Source organism: Indicator indicator, chromosome 22 (assembly GCF_027791375.1).
Source record: "Indicator indicator isolate 239-I01 chromosome 22, UM_Iind_1.1, whole genome shotgun sequence".
NCBI classification, from domain to species: domain Eukaryota; kingdom Metazoa; phylum Chordata; class Aves; order Piciformes; family Indicatoridae; genus Indicator; species Indicator indicator.
The window spans coordinates 16,663,308-16,679,092 of NC_072031.1; the positions used below are offsets into that span (position 1 = coordinate 16,663,308).

The following is a 15,785-nucleotide window of genomic DNA, read 5'->3' on the forward strand; positions in this document are numbered from 1 at the left end:
CTGAGACTCTAAATACCTTCTTTGCCTCCGTTTTCAACAGTAAGGCAGGAGGACTTCAGGATAACTGGCCTCCTGAACTGGTTGATGGGATCAAGGAGCAGTGTTGTACTCCTGAAATCCATGTGGAATTAGTTCGAGACTTGTTGAGTCACTTGGATATTCACAAGTCCATGGGACCTGATGGGATTCATCCTAGGGTGCTGAAAGAGCTGGCAGATGAGCTGGCCAAGCCTCTCTCCATCATTTTCCACCAGTCCTGGCTCACTGGAGAGGTCCCAGAAGACTGGAAACTGGCCAATGTGACACCCATCCACAAGAAGGGACGGACAGAAGAACCTGGGAACTCCAGGCCTGTCAACCTGACCTCAGTGGCAGGGAAAATCATGGAGCAGATTGTCTTGGGGGCAATCACTGCGCACCTGAAGGATGGCCAAGGAATCAGGCCCAGCCAACATGGATTTAGGAAGGGCAGGTCCTGCCTCACCAACCTGATCTCCTTCTATGATCAGGTGACCAGCCTGGTGGACGTAGGAAAGGCTGTGGATGTAGTCTACCTGGACTTCAGCAAGGCCTTTGACACTGTCCCCCACAGCAAACTCCTGGCCAAGCTGGCAGCCTGTGGCTTGGACAGCAGCACTCTGCTGGGTTAGGAACTGGCTGGAGGGCAGAGCCCAGAGAGTGGTGGTGAATGGTGCCACATCCAGCTGGCAGCCTGTCACTAGTGGTGTCCCCCAGGGATCAGTGCTGGGCCCCATCCTGTTCAATATCTTTATTGATGATCTGGATGAGGGGATTGAGTCCATCATCAGTAAATTTGCAGATGACACCAAGCTGGGAGCACGTGTTGATCTGTTAGAAGGTAGAAGGGCTCTGCAGAGGGACCTTGACAGGCTGGACAGATGGGCAGAGTCCAACAGGATGGCATTCAACAAATCCAAGTGCCAGGGGCTGCACTTTGGCCACAACAACCCCATGCAGAGCTACAGGCTGGGGTCAGAGTGGCTGGAGAGCAGCCAGGCAGAAAGGGACCTGGGGGTAGTGGTTGACAGCAGCTGAACATGAACCAGCAGTGTGCCCAGGTGGCCAAGAGAGCCAATGGCATCCTGGCCTGCATCAGGCATAGTGTGGCCAGCAGGAGCAGGGAGGTCATTGTACCCCTGTACACAGCACTGGTTAGGCCACACCTTGAGTACTGTGTCCAGTTCTGGGCCCCTCAGTTTAGGAAAGATGTTGAATTGCTGGAGCATGTCCAGAGAAGGGCAAGGAGGCTGATGAGAGGCCTTGAGCACAGCCCTATGAGGAGAGGCTGAGGGAGCTGGGGGTGTTTAGCCTGGAGAAGAGGAGGCTCAGGGGAGACCTCATTGCTGTCTACAACTACCTGAAGAGAGGTTGTAGCTAGGAGGGGGTTGGTCTCTTCTCCCAGGCAACCAGCACCAGAACAAGAGGACACAGTCTCAAGCTGCACCAGGGGAGGTTTAGGCTGGAGGTGAGGAGAAAGTTCTTCACAGAGAGAGTGGTTGGCCATTGGAATGTGCTGCCCAGGGAGGTGGTGGAGTCACCATCCCTGGAGGTGTCCAAGAGGGCATTGTATGTGGCACTTGGTGCCATGGTTTAGATAGTCATGAGGTTTAGGGTGACAGGTTGGACTCGATGATCTTTGAGGTCTCTTCCAGCCTTCTTGATTCTATGATTCTATGATTCTATCTCTTGAGGTCCCTTCCAACCTCTGATACACTGTGAGACTGTGAACAGGAGAGGGTGCTCCAGGAGCACGGAGGGCAGTGTTACCAGGGCTTAGCAGCCATCTTCCTCTGGAAGGTGAAAAAAGCACAAAAGCTGCTTTGGAGACAGCACACAGGAAGAGAACAAAAGAGATTTTCAAACTTCAGGACCTCCCACCTCTTTTTTCTCCTACTAAATCACAGAAGTGGGGTCCCTTTCCTTTCCACGTGTCAAAAATCACAGCAGATCCCTCTAAAACATGGAAGTTCTGATTCTAGCTTTACACAAAAAGCCTCAAGAAAGCCCAAGGTGTTGTCATGAGACTGGTTCTGCCTCATCAGGGCATGTGTCACCAGCTGGGCAGCACAGCACTCCACTGAGCAAACCTTTCTGGAGTCCTGCCCCCTGAGTCAGGGGCTGCTGGCTGCCCCACAAGTGACAAAGTGGCCCCCAAATGACATCTGTTTGTTTGTTTGTTTGTTTGAGGGTGTCTCCTGTGACCTGCAGAGCAGGTGTGAGAGGATGGCTGAGGAATGGTTCCAGGACACACCATGCCTGAGGGGCACAGGGCAGTGCCTAGGGTACTGACTGCCAGAATGAAAGGGCCCTGAAGGGAAAACATCTCCCAAGAAACTGGGTTTCTAGGAAGGGAGATGGAGACAATCCAGGTGAAATTCCACGTTCCAATGTACAACACATTCCTTGGATCTACTCCTGCACAGCCTAGCTGGCTGGAAGATTGGACCAGCAGCATCTCTGTGGTTCAGATCTGCTTTCTTCTCACCAAATTCCTTGTGATTTGAGTTAAAAGATTATCTTAGTTTTCTTTGAGGCATAAATTGTTATTTTCACACAATCCCAGCATGGCAGGGAGTTGGAAGGGACCTCTGGAGATCATCCAGTCCAACCTCCCTGCTTAAGCAGGACACCCACAGCAGCTTGCCCAGGGGCACAATGCCCAGGAGGGGCTGGAAGCTCTCCAGAGGAGACTCCACAACCTCTCTGGGCAGCCTGCTCCAGGCCTCCAGCACCCTCACACCAAAGAAGTTTCTCCTCCTGTTCAGATGGAACCTCCTGGGTTCCAGTTTGTGCCCCTTGCCCTGTCCCTGGGCACCACTGAGCAGAGTCTGGCCCCAGCCTCTTGCCCCTAGCCTTTATCTCTTGCTGAGCATTGCTCAGCTCCCCTCTGGGGCTGCTCTTCTGCAGGCTCTCAACCCCAGGGCTCTCTCTCAGCCTTTGCTCCTCACAGAGCTGCTCCAGGCCCCTCAGTCCCTTCCCCTGGACACTCTCCAGCAATTCCCTGTCTGTATTGAACTGGGGAGCCTAGAGCTGGACTCAGGACCCCAGGTGTGGCCTCTCTAGGGCAGAGCAGAGGGGGAGGAAACTCCCCCTGGACCTGCTGGCCACACTCCATCCAGCACAAGCACTTAGGACCAAGGAGCAGATCCAACTCAGAAAGCTTATTCCAGTGCCCCATGGTGTTATCTACTGCAGCACCAGCAGCATTTAACAAGGTCTGTGTCAGCCCATAGATGAAGTGATGGATTTGATAAGTGTTTTGGAAATAGACTAATGAAAGATTTCAAGGTTTTGGATCATTCACTACTGCAGCTAACATTTCCTTTCTCCCAGAGAGCCTCATTTATCGCACTTCAAAGCCCAGCAGATAACACCTGTGGGGTGCCCATCAACACTGAAGTGTTTGGGGGAGGCTGGGTTCAGTAATTAGGAAGCGGTGAGGCTGTTGGTTGTAATTACTCCAGGAACTGTCTTCCCCCTCCCCTCCCCTCCTTAAATTAATGATAGAAAATGTTTGGGGTTGGATGGTTTGGTTTTGGTTTGGTTTTAGTTTGGGGGGCTTTGATATCCAAAGTGCATCACCCAGCTTTGAAGAGCAATTAGCATGAAATGAGCTGGAGGCTGCTGCCAGCCTGGCCTTGTCTGGAGTGCCACCGGGCTGTGAAATTGGCACCTCGGGGCGGGGCCACAGCAGGGCAATCAACACCCCGGGGGAATGAGGCTCCAGAGGGGACATTACTCATCGCGGGGGGGCTGGGGACAAAGTGCCTGGGCAGCGCTGGAGGCTGCTGTGTGGGTGGGAGGTGTTTGGTGCCTCTGCTACTGTGGCTATAGGAATGTTGAGGGAAGGCTGCCACAGGTTGCCCAGGGAGGCATGTGAGGCTCCAGGGAGCAGCTCAGGGTGGAAGGGATCCTAGAGACCATCCACTGCAACCTCCTGCCATGGGCAGGGACACCTCTCAACTAGACTCAGCTGCTCAAGACCTCATCCAGCCTGACCTTGAACACTCCCTGGAAGGAAGCATCCACAACCTCCAGAGTCCCACCACCCTCATACTGAAGGGTGAGGCTAAGGTGAGGCTGGAGAAGGCTCTGAGCAACCTGATCTAGTGGAGGATATCCCTGCTGCCTGCAGGGAGTTGGACTGGATGAGCTCTGGAGGTCCCTTCCAACCCAAACCCTTCTATGATTTCATGATTCTATGATCCTCCATCCCATGTTTATCTGGGAGGGCTAAGGACCCAGAAGAAATTCTTTGCAGTGAGGCTGGTGAGACACTGGCACAGGCTGCCCAGGGAGGCTGTGGATGCCTCCTCCCTGGAGGTGTTCAAGGCCAGGCTGGATGAGGCCTTGAGCAACCTGGGCTGGTGGGAGGTGTCCCTGCCCATGGCAGGGGGTTGGGACTGGGTGAGCTTTGAGGTCCCTTCCAACCCAACCCATTCCATGAGCCTATGATTCATTTCTTTCATGGCACAAAGAGAGGTTTACAACACTCCTTCAAGGCATTGAATCATCCTTTGGTGATGGCTTCAGGCTGCTGGTTTATTCCTCTAGTGACTGGGAAATGGAAGCTGCATCTTAGCACTGAGTGACCTCAGAACATAAAGAAATCCAATCATCTATATTTAATTAGACCCCAACCTGATTGGAAATGTCTTGGTTGGTTTCTAGCTCTAGGTGTTGTCAGGCAGGGAATGTTCTTCTGAAGATAAAGAGTTAATTGTGCTGCTGGGGGTAGCTCCATTTCCTTGTTTACCACCTAAGTAGCACCCCTCAGCAGCAGAAAAAAAGGCACTTTTCAAGTCATTTAATGCCCAATAAATATACTTTGGGATAATTGATGACAGGCTGGAAGAGCAGAACAAATCCCTTGCACTCAGAAGAGCAACAGCTGAAATATTTATGGTTGGGGACTAAAATATTGTCAGTGATGAGCTGAAGGTTACTCCTTGGTTTATTTCCTCCTCACAGCTTGAGCCTGGTGAGGCTCATTTGCAGTCAAGGCTCTCTGTGTGTGAGAGGGAGATTTGCTTCCCCTTGACAAAGTTTCTGTTGAAAGGGAGGATTTTCTTCAGCCTTCTTTCCTTTTAAGTAAGTCTCAAAGAGCCTCTTGTTAGTGAGGATTCTACACAGGTGCTTGATTTTCTCCACCTAAACATCAGGAGCCTGGAACCTCCCAGGGGTGAGGCATCCACAGCTTCTCTGGGCAGCCCACTGCAGTGTCTCAGGACACTGGAAGGTGCTGTGTTGTTTGCTGTCATTATGAACAACTCGAGCTGTTCACCTTCTCCTTTGTAACCAAAAGATGTTTCTCTGGCCCAGAGTTCAGTGCCTGAGGCTCACACATCCTCACCCCTGAGGTTTGTCACCAGCCACCACTCACAACCTCACATTCAAGGAGGGAATTTTCCTCCAAGTTCTTCATTTGTGCAAACCCCCCAACATTTGGTGAGAAAAGCTGCTCTGAAAAGTAGCAGTTCCTTGGAGGGGGGGAGGATAAGGAGGGAGAGGCAGGATCCTTAAAGCCTAAAAGAGAAGCCCCATGCTGGGAAGCAGAGTTGTGTTTGGAGGCATTCATAAACATCAGCCTAGGGAGAGAGTTTTCTTTAGCAGCACCTTGTTGGAGGAGAGCAGGGTAAGTGCAGCCAGCAGAGAATCTAATCCCTTGATGGGAATTCAGAGGAGCTGATGGGGGGGGGGGGGGGGGGGGGGGGAGAAATGGCATCAACCTTTCAAAGGGAAGCACCAACGTGTGAATTCCCAGCACAGAATGAGGCCCTGCAGAGAGCTCTATTTGCAACCAGCATTACAGTGGGGAACAGCAGAAGCTCCCTGGCTGCTGCTGCCCCAGGTACTGTGTGAGGGAAGAGAGCTGGTGCTGGGACACCAGGCCAGGCTGGATGAGGCCTTGAGCAGCCTGGGCTGGTGAGAGGTGTCCCTGCCCATGGCAGGGGGTTGGAGCTGGATGAGCTTTAAAGGTCCCTTCCAACCCACCCCACCCCACTTTGTGATTCTGTGACATGTCCTGGGGGATGGGGCAGCTGGAGGGGAGCACAGAGCCATGCTCTGGGCAGGGTGGGACACTCAGGGGTGTCTGTGGAGCTGAGCTGGGACCACATCTTAACCACACTTGAAGAATCACAGAAATCACAGAATCACTTCCTTGGAAGAGAGCTTAAGATGAAGTCTCACCAGAACCTAACATCTCCCTGTACCATCTTAGACCATGGCCCTCAGCACCTCATCCAAATGGCTTTTAAACCCCTCCAGGGCTGCTGTCTCCACCACTGCCCTGGGCAGCCTGGTAATCCAAGCTGGCCAGCATCAGGCATGGCCAGCATCAGGCTTGGCCAGACAGGCTTGGCCTGCTGATCTGGGGGTGCTTTTCAAATAAGGAGACACATCTTTCCACCAGAGCCAGGTCCTCCAGTTAATGAGTCATGAAAGAAGTGAGGGTTCCTGTCTTGGAAGATGATGAACTGCTTCATTAAGCTTGGATGGGTGAGGACTGTGGTGGTTTGGTGGGCAGTGAGAGGACCTGGGTCTGTCTGAGGTTCAGGTTTAGTCTCAAACCAGTGATTCACTTATTCCCTTGGTTTTAAGTGGAAATAATTCCACTGACTCAGCTGGACATGGGGGGGCTGCCTTATTGCCTCTGAAGGGCTTTGAAAACCAAAGTGATCAATGCCTTGAGCATCTGTGATTAGTAACCTGGGTGCTGTGTGGGGAGCTGGATTGAAAAACAACTTGGTTTGGCTCCATGGAAGTGTGCAAAGGTAGCACCAGGCTGGCAGGGGGGGTGTGTGTCGGTGTCTGTTCAACTTGGAGCTAATGGAGCCATTGTTTGAGGTGAAGGTTTCTGCTGCTCTGGCTGTGTGTGACATTTGCAGTGCTCTTTGTTCCATTAGCAAAGTGATTTGAGAGAGTTTATTCTCCTTTGGAGATTTTCCTGCTTGCTGCCACGTGGCCGGACCTTGGGAAGAAAGAAAAAACAGGTAGTGCAGGAGGTTAAAAATAGCGAGGAATGAACTGATTCTTAGGGTGGAAGAATTAATGTTGTCACTTTAATCAGACAGTTTGTAGCATCTGGAAACACCACTTGGTGTTCCTTCATTCAGAAGAGATTGAGAGGAGATCTTCTCAGTGCTGAGCTCTGTGAAGAGCAAAGGCTGAGAGCCCTGGGGCTGAGAGCCTGCAGAAGAGCAGCCCCAGAGGGGAGCTGAGCAATGCTCAGCAAGAGATAAAGGCTGGGGGCAAGAGGCTGGGGGCAGACTCTGCTCAGTGGTGCCCAGGGACAGGACAAGGGGCAAGGGGCACAAAGTGGAACCCAGGAGGTTCCATCTGAACAGAAGGAGAAAATTCTTTGTTGTGAGGGTGCTGAGACCTGGAGCAGGCTGCCCAGAGAGGTTGTGGAGTTTCCTTGTCTGGAGAGCTTCCAGCCCCAGCTGGGCATTGTGCCCCTGGGCAAGCTGCTGTGGGTGTCCTGCTTTGTCAGGGGTTGGAGTGGGTGATCCCCAGAGGTCCCTTGCAATCCCCCTGTGCTGGGAATCTGGGATTCCATGGCTCTCTCCAGAGCCACCAAAACATGCAGCAGCTTTCTAGTGGAGTCGAGGTGTGTCTCGGCTCACAGTTTGAAACCCTAATTTGTTTGTATCAGCCACAGCTCCTTTATTCCAGGGGAACAGAGAAACAGCATTTACCCAGCATGTTCTGAATCAATGGGGGAAGGAATCATTCCTTAAACTGAATTTATTACCCCAGGACACTCTCTAGATGCAAGGAAACAACAAAGGTGGTGTTATTCCCAGGACTATCTGCCTGGGGTGCTGTCACCAGGGGACCCGGGGGACCCAACCTGCTTGGGTCCCACTCAGTAAGTGTCTCATCCCCACTGCTTAGCAAAACACACTCCTTGTGATTCACCCAGAGTTCAGCAGTGGCCCAGGGGCTTGCGAAGCATCAGGGGGTGCTGGAGCCACGTGTATGGGAATGGTGCTTCAGTGACAGTCAGGCTTCAGGCACTCCTGGGCTGCAGGAAACTACTGGAGAGAGTACGGTGGAGGGCACGAAAATGATGAGGGGATCGGAGCAGCTCTGTGGGGAGGAAAGGGGAAGGGAGTTGGAGTTGTTCAGCCTGGAGAAGAGAAGGCTGCAGGAGGCCTTCTGGTGGCCTTGCAGTGCTTCAAGGGCTGAGCAGAAAGCTGGGGACAGACTTTTGAGTAGGGCCTGTGGTGACAGGACAAGGGGGGATGGCTTCAACTGAAAGAGGGAGATCCAGGCTGGAGAGAAGGAAGAAATATCTGCCCCTGAGGGTGGTGAGAGCCTAGCCCAGGTCAGGTTGTCTGGGGCTCTGAGCAACCTGCTGTAGTTGCAGATGTCCCTGCTGACTGCAGGGGGTTGGATTAGATAACCTGCAAAGATTCCTTCCCACTCAGACCTGTCTGGGATTCCATGATTCCATGACAGCTGCATGCAGCAGCACCAAGCTCTGCACTGTCTCAGGAGTGTGGTGCTGCCCAGGAGGGGATGGGCAGCAAAACACATCCCTGCTCCAACCTCTGACTTCACCTCCTTTGCTGTTTTTTTTTTGTATCTTCAGCTGATTTAACATCAGCAAAGCCTCTTTTGGCTGCTTCATGCCCATCTCTCTGAGGCAGATCCAGGCAGACTCCAGGTGAAGGACCCCACAGCAGGAGTCTCCTTTACTTGGCCAAACCTATCCTTTTCTTGTGCAGCCTTTGTCAACTGCCTTGACCACTCTGGACCTTGCTTTCCCCTAAACCAGGATGGTCACAGTTAACAGAGGAAGTGTTAGTTCACAGAGTGCTGCACAGCCTGAGCAGGAGGCAGGTTCTCACCACAATCATAGACTCATGGAATGGGTTGGGTTGGAAGGGACCTCAAAGCCCATCCAGTTCCAACCCCCTGCCATGGGCAGGGTCACCTCCCACCAGCCCAGGCTGCTCAAGGCCTCATCCAGCCTGGCCCTGAACACCTCCACAGAGGAGGCATCCACAGCCTCCCTGGGCAGCCTGTTCCAGTGTCTCACCACCCTCACTGCAAAGAATTTCTTCCTCATCTCCAGTCTCAATCTGCCCTCTCTCAGCTCAAAGCCATTGTCCCTTGTCCTGTCACTCCCAGCCCTTGTCCCAGGTCCCTCCCCAGCTCTCCTGGAGCCTCTTCAGTTACTGGAAGGCTGCTCTAAGGTCTCCCTGGAGCCTTCTCTTCTCCAGGCTGAACAGCCCCAACTCTCCCAGCCCTTGTCCCCATAGCAGAGGTGCTCCAGCCCTCTGAGTCCATGAGGTTCCTCATCCAAAGTGATGGATCCTCCACCTTCTATCTAACTCTCACAGGGAGTTGCTGTGGAGGCCAAATGGCCCCAAAGTGTCATGTCTGGCATGAGCAGTAATGACCAGGGGTGGAGAGACCCCATCACAGCTCTGGCCTCTTCAATTGCTTTGTTTTCATGCTCGGCTGAGCTGCTAAAAACCTTCCAATAAACAGCAGAGGCAGGATAATAAAAGCAGGGAAAATGCTGTCATTAAACCACACCAGCTTCTTTTTCAAGTGCCTCTTTCTGGGACATCAAATTCATTTAGATCATTCTCAAAAGCCACAAATCCTGGCTGGGTTCAGTAATGTTTGTGGTGGGAGGTGAGAGCACAACAGGCATTAAATCAGGAGAGAGTCTGAGAGAAGAGCTCAGCTGGCTTCATTGCAGGGGTTGAAGGCATGATCATGTCTCCAGCTCCTCACCCACCTGTTGGGCATTTTTCATGCTCTGGTATCTTAGCTTTGAGCTATGGTGGAGATGGCAATGGTGAGGCTACACTTTGAGCCCCAGGTTTGGTTTTGGACCCTTTACTCCAAGAAGGGCATTGAAGTGCTAGGGAGCGTCCAAAGAGGAGCAGTGAAGCTGGTGAAGGGTCTGGAGAACAGGGCTGGTGAGGAGCAGCTGAGGAGCTGGGGGGGGGTTGTCTTCAGAAGAGGAGGTACAGGAGAGACCTCATCTCCCTCCACAACTCCCTGAAAAAAGATTTTCCAGAGGGACTTGAGATCAGCTGGACCTTGCTTAGATGAAACCAACCCCCTGCAGTTGATAGAAGTGACCCAAAAGGCTGAAATCGTAATCTCATGGTGCTCTGGAGAAAACTTTCTTAGGAGCTTTGCTCAGAACCTATTTACCTACCAAAGGAACCAGGATTTGGTTCCTCAGGGGGAGTTCCTGGCACAAAGAGCATTCAGAACAGCACAGCTCCAGGGAGACCTTCTGGTGGCCTTGCAGTGCTTCAGGGGCTGACCAGAAAGCTAGGGACAGACTTTTGAGCAGGGCCTGTGGTGACAGGACAAGGGGCGATGGCTTGAACTAAAAGAGGGAGATTCAGACTGCAGAGAAGGGAGAAATGTTTGACACTGATGGTGGTGAGAGAATGACCAAAGGTTGCCTGAGAGGTGGGAGCTGCCCCATGCTTGGAACCATCCCAGGTCAGGTTGTTTGGGGCTCTGAGCAACCTGCTCTGGTTGGGGATGTCCCTGCTGACTGCAGGCAGTTGGACTGGATGAGCTTTAAGGTCCCTTCCCACCCAAAGCAGTGTGGGATTCCATGAAGGATCTCCCAGCACCTTGCAGACACAACAGGCTGGCTGTGAGCAGGAATCATTCATACTCTGGGAGGAGAGAGTTCAGTTCAGTTCCTGAAGAGTTTGTCAAGCTGACAAGTTGTTCAAATTATTCCAAAAATACCCAGAAAAGACACTTCAGGCAAATCTCTGGGAAGGAGAAGATCTTCCAGCCCTGGTGGGAAGGTTGAGCCCACGCTGGTGCATTTGCTGCAGTGAAACAGAAGCTGCTAAACCTGGGTGTTGGCTCAGGAACAGGGGCAGAGGAGGAAGAGTCTTCTCCAAGCATTGAGGTGATCAGAACTGAGGAGGAGAAGGAAGAATAAGAGCTCTGTGTGGAGCGAGCTAAAGCCAGCAGCACGTCCCATGGTGACCTGGTGTCTGGTGACCAGGCAGAGGTGAGTTGGTCTCTGCTGTACCAATGCCATTCATTAATGGCTCTGTAAGTCCTGGAAGTGGTGAGGCTGTTCCTGGTGAGCACTCAGAGGGTGACAAAAATAACCCACCCAGCAATGAGCTGCCCAGTGGCAGGTGGAAACTCAGCCTCCTCCTGACGGGAAGCCTGGGTGCTTCCAAGAAGTTGGCCATGGCTGAGCTGGACTTCCTGGGTGTGGCTCATGAGCAGCTGATCCATGCTTGGCACGGCTGTGACTTCCAGCACTGCAGCTCCTAAGGGCCAGGAGCCCCTTCCCAACCGGGAATTTCACTGCTCCCAGCCTTCCCAGGAGAGGATGGTTGTGAGGCTCTGCACTGACCATCTCACACCTCCCCATGGCTTACACCTCCCCCTATCTTCCACCTCCCCATGCCAAGGTCATCAAGTCCAGCCATTAACCCTACTCAGCCAAGTTCACCTCAAGCACCACATCACCACCTGCAGAGGTGGGGACTCCACCACCCCCCTGGGCAGCCTGGGCCAATGCCTGATAACCTTTGCAGTGAAGAAGTTGTTCCTCATGTCCAAGCTAAACCTCCCCTGGGACAACTTGAGGCCATTTCCTTCTCCTATCACTTGTACTTTGGGGGCCATGGGGTGGGAAAGGGGATCTTCAGGGATGAGAGAGATGCTCAGGGATGGGAGGGATGCTCAGGGCAGGAAGAAGGATGCTCAGAGCTGCAGGAGGATGCTCAAGGATGGAAGGGATGCTTGCAGCTGCAGGGGAGATGCTTGGCATCGCCATGGGGAGATGCTTGGCATGTCAAAGAGGATGGTCAGGGCTGGGAGGGATGTTCAGGGAGGTTCTCAGGGCTGGGAGAGATGCTGAAGGATGCTGGGCAGTAATCAAAGGCAGAAAGTGGGATGCTCAGGGCTGGAAGGGATGCTGAGGGAAGATGCTCAGGGCGGGGAGGGATGCTCAGGGGGATGCTCAAGGATGTTCAAGGATGCTCAAGGCGTAATGGAGAGGATGCCGACAGCCCTGGGGGAGGTTACAGGAGGAGGGCGGAGTGGGGGTGGTGTGTGCAGTGGAAGCAGCAGGGAGGAGGTCCGGGGGGTCGGGGTGGGGGGCTACCGGGGAGGAGCAGCTGCGGAGGGGGGGGCCCTCCCGACAGCGGTATAAAGAGGAGGAGCTCGGATGCGGGGCAGCCTTAGCTGGGGCTCCCCGGGGCCGGGGCTCACCCCTGCCTGCCTGCACCCCTGCTGGCGCCCTGTCCGCACCCTGCCCGCCCGGCTCCCGGTACGATGGCGAAGCGGGGGCTGTCGGGGGGCGCTTGGGGGGCTCTGGTGCTGCTGGGGCTGATGCTGCCGGCAGCCCCGACGTGGGCTTGGTACAAACACGTCGCCAGCCCCCGATACCACACGGTGGGACGAGCTTCGGGGCTGCTTATGGGGGTCCGGCGCTCCCCTTACCTCTGGCGTCGGGACTCACCGGCAGAGCGCCCCGCGAACCGGCCCGGGGCAGCCGCTCCCGCAGCCGCTGCTGCTTCCCCGCCGCAGCCGCCCCCCGCCCGCCCCGCCGGGGACACTCCGCTGCCTCCTCCCGCTCCCGGTCGCCTCCTGCAGAGGCTGCTCCGGAGGGGATGGGGATGGGGGGGTCCTCGACCGACTCCCGCCAGACCCCCCCCGCCAGGGCCCCGCGGAGCTCAGGTAAGCGGGACCCCAATGGGAGGGTGGACAGGGGGCGAGGGGACACCTGGGGGACACAGGGACTGTGGAGACCTGGAGTTGGGGATCACTAGGGACGGGGGAGACCTCAAGGGTGTCACCACGGTGCAGGAGACTTGGGGGGATCTCTGCTGCACCCTGGGGCGCTAAGGAGGGTGTCAGCCGGTAACAGGGGGGCACGGAGCCTGTTGTGGGCGTTTAGGAGTGCATGGAGCCTTGGTGGGGGTCTACCGGGTAACTGGAGCTGCATTAAGCTTGGGGAGGGTCTCCTCGGGTAATTGGGGGTGCGTGGAGCCCGGGGGGTTCTCACCAGGTAACTGGGGATGCACCTCGGAGGGGTTTCACTGGTAACTGGGGGGTGCACGGAGCCATGGAGGGCTACAGGCAGCTTTGGCAATGGATCTCACCAGGCAACGCGAGGTACACAGAGCCTAGGAGAGGTTCCAGGGCCTTGGGCAGAGCTTCAGCAGGTAACTGAGGGTGCACAGAAGCTCGGGGGGAGGGGTTCAGCAGGTAACAGGTGGTGCACGGAGCCTGGCTGTGCTCTCCCACCCCTAAGACACCAGGTTTTGGGGTGCTCCAAGCAAAGAGCTGGGCTGCCCCATGGCATCACCCCAGTGTGGGGAGCGGCCCCCAACACCCGCAGCACCTACTGCAGCCCAGGGCTGGCTGGGAGGGTGTAGGGGAGCAAGGGGAGCAGCCCCAGTCCTGGGGACACACCAGCCCTGTCCCTGCTGTGGCAGTGGCACTGCTCACTGTGAGGAGTCCCCACAGGTTCTTAAACCTCAGCCAGAGGGTTTGTGCTCCCTCCTCCCCATGGGACATGTCTGGGGGTCTCTCATGGTCCCTCCTCCCTGTGGGACATGTCTGGGGGTCTCTCATGGTCCCTCCTCCCCGTGGGACATGTTTGGGGTCTCTCACTTTGGCTTTAGGGCAGCAAATGAGCCAGATGATTTCTGTGCCACTCAGCTGGTCCTGGTGGGACCAAGCTGCTGGTGCTGGGATGGGGTCCATGTGATGCCAAGGTCCCCCTAGCACAGCCCCTCCACAGGACCCCTCTGCCTGCCCACTCAGGGCTCAGCCAGGCTGCGTGGGACTGGCTTGGGGCTGGATCCAGACATGAAATCTCTTTCCTCTGATGTAAAGCTGGAGCCAACATCCAGCTGAAGTCGACAGAGGCTTTTAGCTGTTGGATCAGCCCCTGAAACCCATGGCTCTATTCCTCCATCCTTGGATTTTTTTGGAGGAAATGTGGTGTTAATATCTTTTTGGGAAAGCCCAGACAGGCCAGCTCAGCCCTGGGTCATGTCTGTGTTGTCCTCTACCCTCCCACATGCTGGTACCCAGGCAGAGCTGTGCCAGGGCTGTGGCTGGGGCTCTGGGCATGCAGCTGTGGGGGCATCTGATTGCACAGCCAAAATCATAGCCAGACCCTGGCTTTGGGTGACTGGGGGAGGGTTCTCTGCTGAGCCTGCAGTCACCACAGGTCAGATCTGAGCCCACAGAGGAGAAAATCATCCCCACCTGGCTCCAACTTCCTTTCAGGGAGTTGTAGGGAGCCAAGAAGGCCTTCCCTCAGCCTCTTCTTCTCCACACTAAACACCCCCAGGTCCCTCAGCTGCTTCTCCCCAGCCCTCTACTCCAGACCCTTCCCCAGCTTTGTTGCCCTTCTCTGGACCTGCTCCAGCCTCTCATTGTCCTACTTGGAGTGAGAAGCCTCCACGTGGGCTGGGTTGCTGTGACAGGTTACACCTGGAGTGAAGCTGGGTAGAAGTACCTATGCCATGGCATGGACAGCACCAGCTGAGTGCTGTACAATGTGGTCCCACATGGGGGGAGAGTGGTAGCAGGGCCTGGATATGCAGCTGGATGCTCCAAAATAATCCAGCCCTCCTCTTTCAGCTTCTCCAGCTTGAAGACGTGGCCCTGATCCACTGAAGAGCCACATCAGAGATGCTTCAACCACTGTAGGAGCACTGACTGCCCAAGGTGGGAACCTTCACCTTAGCTGACAAGGCAGAGTCTCATCAGTGGATCTCCTGGTACCTCTGAACCTGTACAGACAGTGGCATTCCAAAAAACCAGAGCCCCCACCTCACGTTCTCATGGCCACTGTCCAGGAGCAGTGGCAAATCCATCTCCTTTCCAGGCCAGCCTGGTGCTACAAACTTGGGAAGAGTCAAAGAGGGAAGAGTTTATTTCTGTTGATTTTTTTCAGGTTTCTGTCCGAGCTTGGTTGCACCATGAGACAAACATCTCCTGTGTTTGCTGCTTAGGAGCCTGCCCTCATTAAAGTCAGAACTGATCAAAGGAAAGCCTGGCTTCCTGCTGCTGGGCTTTGGGGGGTCGTGGTGAAGCAGAACCTGGGACAGCTTCACACCAGGCAGCTGCTCCAGCCCTTGGGTCACTCCCAGATTCCTCTGCCATGATTTAACTCCTCAAGTTTCTTCTGCACCTTCACAGTAAATCTCTTCTACTGCCCATCGGGGAGTAACTGCCAGAGAAGTGTCAATTTAGATGACAAAGTCAGAAATCTTTCCTGGCCTGGGCTGAACAAAAGCTCTGCAAGTCCTCCTTGCTCTGGGGGTTTGTCTGTGCAGAGCTTCATTTCATATCTCTGCTGCTGAAAGTGTTCTCCCAGAGCTGTGGCCTCCCTAGAGCAGAGTAAAGGGAGAGAAGAACCTCCCTAGACCTGCTGCTCACACTCTTCCTCATGCACCCAATGAAAATGTTAAAGAGCTGAAATGTTAAGAAAGAATTGTCCCTATTAAAAAAGGAAGAAGCAGGAGCAGATGGGGAAGGTGTGCTGGGGCAGGTGGAAGTGTGATGGAGCTGTAGGTAGGATCAGGGCTGTCGGAAACCCAGGGTCTGGGATGCTAAGTCCAGTTCCCAGGAATTGCTGCTCTCCTGCACGCTGGCTCTGGTGGATTTTGCAGGAGATCAGGCACAAAGAGATGTTTCCATCCCTCTTGCATGAACTTCCTGATCCTGCCAAGCCTTTGCAGCTCACCAGGAGTGGGCACAGCAGGGTTTATGCTGCC

The 15,785-nt window shown here is 54.5% G+C and overlaps 1 protein-coding gene across 1 annotated transcript; it reads left to right on the forward strand.

The window, feature by feature from the left end:
* The first annotated feature begins 12,321 nt into the window (after window positions 1-12,321).
* On the forward strand, window positions 12,322-14,682 carry NPW (neuropeptide W). The gene is made up of 2 exons (XM_054390892.1): window positions 12,322-12,726; window positions 14,647-14,682. The coding sequence occupies exons 1-2, from the start codon at window positions 12,322-12,324 to the stop codon at window positions 14,680-14,682; spliced, it is 441 nt and encodes a 146-aa protein (XP_054246867.1).
* Window positions 14,683-15,785: the final 1,103 nt, after the last annotated feature.